The sequence below is a fragment of the Solea senegalensis genome, linkage group LG1 (assembly GCF_019176455.1).
Source record: "Solea senegalensis isolate Sse05_10M linkage group LG1, IFAPA_SoseM_1, whole genome shotgun sequence".
In the NCBI taxonomy this organism is placed as follows: domain Eukaryota; kingdom Metazoa; phylum Chordata; class Actinopteri; order Pleuronectiformes; family Soleidae; genus Solea; species Solea senegalensis.
In genome coordinates this window covers 8396200-8407010 of record NC_058021.1, presented here as the reverse complement: position 1 = coordinate 8407010, position 10811 = coordinate 8396200, and the positions used below count along the sequence as shown (strand labels likewise).

Sequence of the window (10811 nt, the reverse complement as noted above, 5' to 3'; positions counted from 1 at the left end):
TACAGGCTTCTAAAGTATTTATTTAACAGCACAACATTTGAACTATAACTTTGCTCATAAAGCTACACAAAGTAAGATACTTTAAAATGATAATAATCGAACAATAATTAGAAAATCTTCATTTTTTGGATCGCAGAACAACTTCTCTCTCTCAGGCTCAACTCAAAGGGAGACACAGAAAAGTATATTTCACCAGTCGTTGGTGTCCAGCAGGATTTATAAAGATTGAGGTATTCAAAAGCAGCAGCATTGTGCAGAAAACACTCGGGGCAACAACTCCTCCTGTTACACCTGCAAACAATATGTTATAAGCATTTCTGTGTGTGTGTTTTAGTTCTTGTTTTTCCAAATATATTTAAACCTGACAGAAATCCATTGTCATCAGTTTATTCAATTCACATCTGTCTCTCTTTCACATGCAGTGATGTGGACGCCACCAAAAACAGGAAGAACCCTCACCTTTCACCCTAGACTTTTTGTTTTTGTTCCTAATTCTCACTGAAATGTGATCGTGCGGCCGAAACTGCACTGGTGCTGCACAAAGAGACAAACCCACACATGCTATGTACTGGGCAGCACATTTTTTGGCATTTTCCCCAGTATAAAACACCAATATAATGCTATAAATGATGTGTTGTGGTGTCTTCACATGGCAAAATGCATTTGTGTGTGACATCTATGCCCTCTTTAAGCACACGTGGCTCATCCTCCAGCAGTGGCAGACGCTGTTGAAGAGTCGACACCGACAGGAGGCACAGGGGTCGCAGCACGGCACGCGGCTGGAGCAGCTGTCCATCAAGTGGCCACATCGACGAGCCGGGCTCACGGAGTCTGACCTGCGCTTCTGCAGTGATCACAACAAACACAGCACTTGTGGGAAATAAAAGAAGTAGGTAAAATGCCTGTTGACCCTTTGACTCTACGGTGAGTAAAATAAACACAATTTAACCACTGAGAGATAAAGTTTATAGCATCACTAATGTGTTCACACACAACGGGTCAATTTACCATGTAATGGTCCTGGTGAAGAGCCCACAAAAGATTATTGTGACTCCTCCGCCTCAGCTCCACAATTATTGCTTTTCTGATTGTTTAACAGCCTGGAATGTGAAGGTTTTTGCTCACACTCGCCGCTCGGCTCTCGTCAGAGACATAATAACCCTGGTTTTAGCCTCTTTACTGCGGCTTCCAGGGTTAGAATTCATTTGAAAGGTTCTTTCAATCATTGAAAAGTCAATTAACACAGTCTGGCAATCTTATGTCACAGTGTGATCCCGATTGTAACTTGAGATCGTAAAATCCTGTGAGAAGTGAGAGCCCCTGAGATCCTAGAACTCTTTTAAATTAAAACTTTAAACATACTTGAATTGTTCTGCATTTTATTTTATTAGCATGTATTTGTGAAGCACTTTGTAACTTTTATTTGAAAACTCTTACAGGGTCAAGCCGATGATGACACAGTGAAAGTGTTTTAAAGACCAACGAGAATGTAGTTCAGGCCCGAAGGTTTTTTTCTTTTTCTTTTGTCTCGAAACATTTACAAAATGTGTTTGTTTCTCGCCGACATCTGCTGAATGCTTTGTGAGATCCTCCTCTGCTGCACCTCCTTGACAACTCTACAATAACTGTATGTTTGGATGTGGATAAATATCTTTATCTGTGATCGATTGTTTCAATAAGACATGTAGCTTTGGTCAGACGGTTTATCTTGGAGGTCTCTTTGTTCTATTACTCACCCAAAGCTCAGGTGTTCACAATGTTTCTCGTTTCCGAGGCCTACACTGTTTTCTCACTTTTCGACCCTCTATCAGATGTTTAACATACAGATATATTTTATTAGTTTATTATTTCCCGCTTTACACCGAGCAAAATGAGAAGTGTTAAATGTTTGGTGTTGGTGACATTTTAGCAAAAGCAGTGTTAGTTAGTGATACTATAATTAGACCTGAGGTTTTCAAACTCGCAGCCTTCATATCAAGTTGTAATGAGAACAGGCCCAAGACCTCCTCTATACCTGTGGCTAGATTAAACACAGAATAATAAAATAATAATAATAATTATACTTTAGGTTATATATACAGTATATATCAAATGTTTAACTTTTTATTACAGTTGTCCATGTTATTATTGACTTCATTTTAATTAATTTACTTCATTTTTATTTCATTTTGCATCATAAAAGTTTATTTTTTATTGCCGACCGTAACGTTGCATATCACAGCACACACTTTTACTTTGAAATTCTGCGACACATGAATATGGTTGATTTTAAGTGAATTTCCCAGTGTCTTTTCAACACTAAAGGTGTTAATTCACCACAGGCTTTTAATCATACGCACACACACACTGATGGAAGCCACTGTATCTTTCAAGGAATCTGCTGATTTGGATTTAAATTGACGTGGTTTGCTAAGTGAAACGAGACCAGACAAGAGAGCAAGAACAAAAAGAATAAGTCAAGTAAAAATTTAACTTAAAGCAGTGGAAATATTTTCTAGTCCATAATCTTTTGGGGTGGAGCTCCGGCGTTTTGTGTGTTTACGTTTAAAGACAGTTTAACAACAACAAAGAAAACTTACAGGAATTCGATTTTCCTTTGATGAAGAAATCTTTTGCCTTGCAAACAGTCGTCTGGATTTTGCTGGGCTCAAAACTGAGGATGAAAAGAAATGAATCATTTGTGTTACCTTTGAATAAACAAACAGTCAGAACACTTATGTCAGAGCGTGTTCCCTGTAGAACACAGTTCAGGGTTTTATTAAACACTCACCACACTCTATTTAAAGTTGCGGCCAATACATATGAAGGGGGAACTGCAAACAGGACTTGCTTAGGAAGAGAATTACAAACGTTGATGGCTGTTCTGTATCTGGATTAAGGGAATCTCCCTGTGTGGTGCCTGGAATATCTATCTTCACACTCAGGAGACACCTTGATTAGATTTTCATTCTCCTTTAAATTGTGATTTTTCAGCTTGCAGAAGCTCACAGCTACAGTACATGAGGATAACTTAAAACATGTGCAGATAAAAGCAATGTATGCAAGCATGACTGTGACCCTCTCTACATGCTCCTGACCGCTCCACACTCAATCATGGAGTTGACGTTTGAGAATTTGGATTTATAGGAGCCGTGGGTGAGGTTGGTCACTTTCAACACCACAGTCTGCCTGTATTGCATTTATAGAAAGCATTTAAAAAGTAGGAATACAATTCATATGAATGAGAGAGGTGACTGACTTGGAGGTGTGATGATTTATGAAGGATAAACTGACTGAACCCAAAATGAGTGGAAATCCAGATTGTTTTAGGAAAAAAAAGGAGGAACTACATGTAATTTATCTACAGAAATAAACAAAACCAAGCCAAAGGAAGAAAAAAAACACAACTAAAGGGGCAGATATTTGAAATTACAGTGGGCCTTTTGCACAGCAGCCATTTTAACATGCAGCAAAAGCACACGTGTTACCGATCACATTAAATCAGGACAGTGTGGCCCATGTAAAAGGCCCATAGTCGCTGTCTATCCACTTCGTACTGAAAACCCATTCGTGTTATATTTGTAGGAATGAAAGTGATTGCGAATATCTTTAATTTTCTTTAATTTTGAGTGAGAAAGAGAGAACTGTGATTACAAATATCTATTAAAATGGAATAACAAATTATACTTGAATGGACCAAGTATATTTGAATGCTGACACTTTTGTCATGGGGTCAGCTCCTGTCCTATATCTTGTTTAAGTTCTTGTTTTCCTGTTCTTGTTCTTGTTTTCCTAGTTTCAGGCGGGCGGGGGCGGGGCTTCTGAGCCACTCACCTCCTCACCTGCAAATCCTCATTTACTTCTGCTCTTTAGGACTCTGGTTTGTGGATCCACAGTCGCCCGTGTGCCATGTCTTCTCCGTGTGTTCCTTGGACTCAGAGCTCTGCCTGCAAGCCGGCCAGCCTCTGCCCCCTTAGTTGTGGTTTTTTTCCGTTCGGCTTGGTTTTGATTATATTTTAGTTCCTCCGTTTCCCCCGAAAACAATTATCCTTATCTACTTTAATCATCACAACCTTAGGTGAAGGAAAGAACATGTTCTGGAAAATATATATTTTTTCAACCTAAGTAATTCAACCTTGGTTCATAATGATGAATGTTTCCACTGAAATAATGGAGCTTACTATACATACTTTTAAAGTTTGACTCATTTTGACAGCATTTCTGCTTTTGAGTAATTCATCTTCATCAGAAAAAGAACAGTCGTCCACTTTAAAATGATGATGATGTCGGAACAGTGTAACAAAACACCATAACCTGCGGCCAACACACTTTATCCCTAAAGTAACACCACACTTACAGCCTGTCAGCACCACAACAACATTCATGCAACACACACATTTTTCACAGCTCAGTCTCACGTCAGTCACAAAGAATATCCATGTGTCTGAATATTTCCACGCCTATAGTTCTGCCACACCCAAAAAAAAACAGGATTTAGTCATTTGGTGCAAATCATTTTTGTGGTCTGATGTAAAATCTTAAAAACATGTGGGTTCCACAACTGTCCTGGTTGGTTATAAGACACAGAAACAGAGGTCTTCTTATGTTTCAGTCCAATGTTTTGTCCGTCCCTTCATCTCAAGCTGCTCTTTTTCCTTAGTCCCTCCTTAACCAAGTCACACTCGAGGACTTTGTCACTTCAAATTGGAAACACGTGTCATAATAAGCTGTTGATAACTAGGGCTGCAACTAACAACTATTTTCCCGATTAATTAAAACAGTGGTGATCGTTGAGTCCATACAATGTTGAAAAATATTGATGCAGTGTGATTCAGCTGTAATTATTTTATTGTGATAAGGAGCAAGAAACCAGAGCTGAAAAATCCGAAAACACCCAAACCTATTAATCAGTTATCAAAATACTTGATGATTCGTTTGGTAATCCATTCATAATGGATTCATTGTTTCAGCCCTATATTAAATAAATAGTAATAGTGGCGAACATGCAAGAACAGGTTTGATATCTTATTTTATCTTAATCTTATTTTCTAACTGGTGCCAAACACTATTTTAAATATGAAAATGTCCGTATTTTGTCAATTATTTTGCCAACAATCGGACAATAAGTAAAACAATAAACATCATGTTCTACTGAGCATAAGTGACACTGTTTTACTGTGTGTGTAATGTTTACACTACAGCATACAGAATCCTTTATTACTGTATATTATCAACACAGAATTCGCTATCGCTGCAACAAAAAAAGGTTTATAAAACAGACATTATTTAAGTTTCTTCCTTAGTTTGTGTGACGTGACAAACTCCAGCCTAGTATGCGGAATATGAAAGATCCACTAAACCTGTCCAGGTGAACATCATTTGCTGTGATGTCTGTTTTGAACCACGTTGGTCTGTTCCCAAACACAACAATGCCACGTTAATATTCAACGCATTAAGCTGTGTGATAGTTTTTACACCGTCTAAGTGTGTCGGTCAGTGTTTCAATGAAAACAAACGTGATTTAGTCAAAGTATAAATCAAAGTATACTTGCCTCAGACACAACGGAAACGCCAAGTAAGTAAGTAACGATAGTGGACACTGCACTCTCGCTTTCCGGCCAACATCCTGGAGCTAATCTTTGACCAGATGTGTACATTTCATCTGTTTCTTTGCAAAAACCAAAACACTCAACCGGCTGATATTTCATCCGCTGTCCCGCTGATGCTGAGTCCCTCACTCACACTTTGATCATCCACTGCTTACAGTGTAACATGTTCTGTGGGGGGGACCCCACTCTGATTAATAATCATCAGCTATGTTTACATCAAGAGTCCTCAGATGTGGTTTCAGTAATTTTGATCTGTTCTGTAGAAGAGACCCCAGCAGACACGACATTCACTTGCTACTTCCTCAGCTTTTTGACTACTTCTTTTTTTTTTTAACTTCATCAACATCTCACTTGAGTCACTGTTGCCGTGCAACAAACACACCCCTGGTTTGCGACCCAGTCTGAACGAGGACCTTTCTGTATGGCGTTGCATGTTTTGTGTGCGTACATTTCTTCACACAGTCAAAAAGAAAACCACACAGAGGTTAAACTGACCGTATGGTGTTAGTTTGAGAGTGAGTGGTTGTTTGTCTCTCTGTGGTCCTGTGATGGACGGGTGACCTGTCCAGTGTGAACCCACCTTTCACCCTGTGTCAGTGACCGTCATGTGGAGGACAAAGTGGTAGACAATGAGACAACACTTTTAACTCGCACCTTGCCACATGGTTAAACATCACTGTCCCATTGGGTGCCAATCCCAGCCGACATAGGGTGCAAGGCGGGGTCACAACCTGGACAGTTTGCCAGTCCATCACAGGGTCACAAAGAGACAAGCAACCATCCATTCTCACAATTTAGAGTGTCAAATTTAGCTGATCCATAAAACTGCATGTTTGTAGACTGTGGGAGGAAACCGGAGAAAACCCACGCACACACGGGGAGAACATGCAAACATACTTTCTGTGCAGAAAGACATTGAATCTGGGTCTTCTGACTTTTGTGGTCTGCATAAAAATGACCACCAAGGCTTTTAATTAACAAAGCAAATGCAGAATATTTGTGTAAAAGTGTATTTTTCGAACCACAAAATCAGCTGGGAAGCTCAAATAAATCATGTTCAAGCAAAGATGGCATTGCAGCTTTATATTGTTTTACTGTTACTGGTTACACAAAAAATGCTGTTTTGGGGATCGGGTTAAATGTAAAATGCCACAAATAATGTAAAAAGCAAAAAAAATCATATTCTGAACATGTCTTGTGACAAGAAGGGAGGTTATAATTTAGGAGGGAAAGTAAACATAAAAAATGTATTGTGTATAGTATAGTTTTTAAGTAGATGAGTGGGGTTTATGTTAAGGGGCTGATTTATAGATTTATTATTGATGTTTTATGTTCAAAATGAATAAATAAATGTGTTTCTTTTCTTTGTCATTTTTTTCTTTGTCATTTTACGCATGCCGGCCAACTAGTTTTGAAATCTCAATTGTAAGCAAACAATTTTGTCATTTTTTTTCACCCACTGGATGATTGATGCACCAAACATAATAATAGTAAGCATGTCAGACTGTGTATTTCTTTTGTGCAACATGTGTCATGGGGTCTTTAACATTATTTAACAACACTTTGCTATGTGTGTACACAGTATATCGAGTATAGTATATCGGTGTGTGTGTGTGTGTGTGTGTGAGAGAGACTTTTGTATGTCTGTGAGCTCTCATGTTCCTCTGTTTTTGTTTCCCCTGAATTTATTTTCATTTTTATCCCTCATAACATCAACGTGCAATAAATAAATAAATAATAATTAAGTGCTACTAATAATAATAACAGTGTGAATTATGGTATTAGCAAATGCTGCAAGTGCAGCAAATACAAATACACGGAATATTGTGTGGCATGTATTTTGCCTGAGCTCTGTGCTTTTATTTTTCCAGAGTAAAGAGGGTGAGGACAGACAGAGACACAGGGACAATGTCCATATATACATATGAACACACAAACACACACACACAGTCTTCCTCTAAACATTCCAGTGAATCCATTCCATGCAGATGTTCCTCAAAGGCCCACAGCCAAAACAAATGTAAATAAAAATAAAACATATACTGGGAAAACAAATAATAATAACAATAATAATAAAAAAGGGTGTGTTAAATGGGAGCTCCTCACCTGCGTTGTTCTCTGTGTTCCTCTCATTCTGCTTGGTGTCCTCTGCCCAGGACAGCGGGAGGCTGAGCAGAAAGAAGCACAACAAGTGTTTGCCGCTGATTTTCATTCTAAATCAATCTGTTGATGACATGAAAGGGAAAAAAGAAAATATATATATACGTATATATCACGTCCTCTTTCTGCTACAAACGCTCACTTTAGTTTCTTTATATTTCTCTGCCGTCGCTCTGGGAGGTTGCCACGCGCCGCCCCCGCATGACGCTCTCGAGACGCGGTAGGAGATGAACGTCGGTTGCCGTGGCAACAGACAACTAACTCGAAAATGGAGGAGGAAATTATTGTAAATTTTTTTTAAGTTTAAGTTGCCTAAATGTCCACGACAGTGAACCCAGAGCTGCATCACGGTGAAATGTTGGTTGTGTTTGTGATTGTGATCTCTTCTTCTTTAGTTTAGTTTAACTTCAACTGTCCCCCAAGACTGTTTGCAAAATGTGCACGTTTATTTACATCTGCCCGTTGCCCCTTGACTTGTGCATGAAACACAATTGACAAAAAAAACTATTAAATAATACATTCACTGAATGAAACACAACCAAGCCTTGAACAAACCAAGGGAAACGTTTTTTCTTTGCCTATTACCATATTACAAACGACAGCGGTATTTATTTTGAAATAATAAATAAATAAAATACAACTTGTAAATAAGAGGAAAGGAACGAAATAACAATGAGAAATAATAATTAATAATGTTATGAATTATAATAATAACAATCATCATCACTGTCATAGTAATAATAATACATGCAGGATTCTGAGGGTCGTAAATTTGAAGAGTCTTTGGAAGGAAGAAGAAGGTCATTTGAAAAATTCTGGCTCTAAATTTTGTGTTGAAGGCCCAGAAAATGAAGGTCACATATGTGCAGAGAGCGAGAGAGGGAGAGGGAGGGAGAGGGAGGGAGAGAGAGTGAGAGAGAGAGAGAGACAGAGAGAGAGCACGAGCACCACAGTGCACATTTTCCCAAAGGACTGATTTTCTTTCAAAATCTCAGCTTGAGAAAACATCAGGAGGGTGTATCTGTGTAGAATATGAATGATTCATGTTCTACTCTGGCTTTCTGGTTATATGATTTAATACAAACAATCATAATAAGCAGTAAGATAACCCTATTAAGGCTCTAATAGATTTTAATCTATGAATGCATGCTTATGCATCTTTATTTTGTATTGACCATACATAATTCTAACTTTCATTCATTTATGCTGCATTACTTTCCATTTACTTTGTCTATTATCTATTATTGTCTGCATATTATGAGGAGAGAGAGACTTACAAGTGAATCAGAAACAAACAGTTCAGTTTAAATGTAAATATTATAATAAATGCAGCTTTTGCTCTCTCTCTCGCTGTCTCACACACACACATACACACAAACACACCACAGAAATGAGGTTCACTCATTGACTCATCAAGACCAGGTTTCTGGTCTCCATGTGGACTGCTGATCCTGACAAGACCGGAGTTTAAGCCATAAAATGTGCTAAAGACATTTAGACACACACACACGCAAAACTCATCAAACACTAGGCGCATAACTCATGGTGTGTCCTGACACATCCCTGCTGTTGCTGTGGTTACAAGATTCAAGATTCCGAGAGATTATTGTCCTATGGACAGTGAGCAAGACGGCTGTTCAGGAAGGAGTTCTTGAGTGTGGACGTTCTACATTTGGGTGGCTTTGCTCTGGAACCTGTGTCTCTAGTTACAGATTTCTGAATTGTTGACGGTGGAAAGCACTTTGGCCGTCAGGCAGCGCGGCACAGGTGTAAATGATAAAAGCAATTTTGACTAAATTCCATTTAGCTTCTTCAATTTCAGTGTCCTGGTGTTACGGATGCTGACACACTGTTACACTGAGAGCCGCCAATAATGGTATTAGTAACATATGTATTTCCAACTGGGACATGTCAAAAAATGTCTCTGCTGTGAGGTGACAGTTTCAGATCACATCAAAAACCCTTTTGCTACAAACACAGTTCAAAGGGCAGACTTGTGTCAGGCTGGAATGAGCTGGACATGGTTAATCACACTTACACACACGCTGATAAATGTGAAACAGGTGTCGTAAAAAAAATAGCAGAATAGATTCATTAAAATCAAAATAAACTGATTTTTTTTATCATGTTTTTACATAAAATACAGTACAATGACAATTGTTTTACTCCACTACATTTCCTCTAACGATCTCTGTTACTCGTTACGACCAAATAAAATCAGAAGAAGAAGAATTAGTAATGGTCTGTATTTATATAGAGCTCAAGGACACACACATATGGACTAGCAGACCCAGGAACTGAACCCACAACCTTCCAGATGAAAGACAACCCACCCTAGCTACCATGGCTCAATCATAACTCCTCACTTTTTTAATAGTTTTACTTCTAAAACTACTTATTATATAGTGATTTGTGATTCAGTGTACTGGAATTAAATATTCACTTTGAATACTCTGACTACTGAAATTCTCCATCAAACAAGTTGATGGAGGTTTTGTCCACATTGGTGTGTTTAATTGTCAGTAGCAAAACCTAATCGGAGGCAGATTGTTATGAAGTTATTTGGGGATGTAGGTTTTGGCCCATGAAGAAATTCTCGGATTCTGGTGGTGATACGAATCAGGATTGTTTTTAAACACTTGTTGAACTTGAGGCCTTGGCAGACATTTGCTCTCAGAGTGTTTTCTCTACAGCCACTGGCTGTTTATAAAGAATGAATCAAAATCTGTCCAAACTATAAATTCACAAACTGAAAATGCTACTGCTTTCAATTCGGGGTCCAGAAAAATACACCCGGGTCGTAAGAGCAGTAGTTCATGACATGCACAAAGCAAAGAGAAACACAGAAGAAGAAAAAAAAAAACCTTCAGCAAACCAAATCTGGAATAAATGGTGGGGAGCAGATGTGGGAAATGAGGAACACATGTATGCTGAGATACGGAAGTGTCAATGATTGGACGGTGGAAAACTGATTCAGACTGATGGGACAAATAAGAGGAAGAAAGTCTGGGGACATCTGGTAGATGGAATATGACAGTGGTGGGATGCAAATCATGACATGAC

General features: G+C 38.6%; 1 protein-coding gene across 1 annotated transcript; it reads right to left on the bottom strand.

Annotated features, from left to right (window-relative positions):
• Positions 1-7902, bottom strand: asip2b (agouti signaling protein, nonagouti homolog (mouse) 2b). The gene is made up of 3 exons (XM_044036957.1): positions 7695-7902; positions 2580-2653; positions 1-844 (listed from the first exon to the last, which is right to left on the bottom strand). Exons 1-3 carry the CDS (start codon positions 7798-7800, stop codon positions 677-679), a joined length of 348 nt encoding a protein of 115 aa, XP_043892892.1. The 5' UTR covers positions 7801-7902; the 3' UTR covers positions 1-676.
• Positions 7903-10811: the final 2909 nt, after the last annotated feature.

Excerpts from the sequence above, each read along its gene's own strand:
- asip2b (XM_044036957.1), bottom strand. The coding sequence starts at position 7,800 with ATGAAAATCAGCGGCAAACACTTGTTGTGCTTCTTTCTGCTCAGCCTC. Across the intron at positions 2,654-7,694 it reads GAACACAGAGAACAACGCAG|TTTTGAGCCCAGCAAAATCC; the intron begins GTGAGGAGCTCC and ends TTTCATCCTCAG. Across the intron at positions 845-2,579 it reads CAAAGGAAAATCGAATTCCT|AAGCGCAGGTCAGACTCCGT; the intron begins GTAAGTTTTCTT and ends TGATCACTGCAG.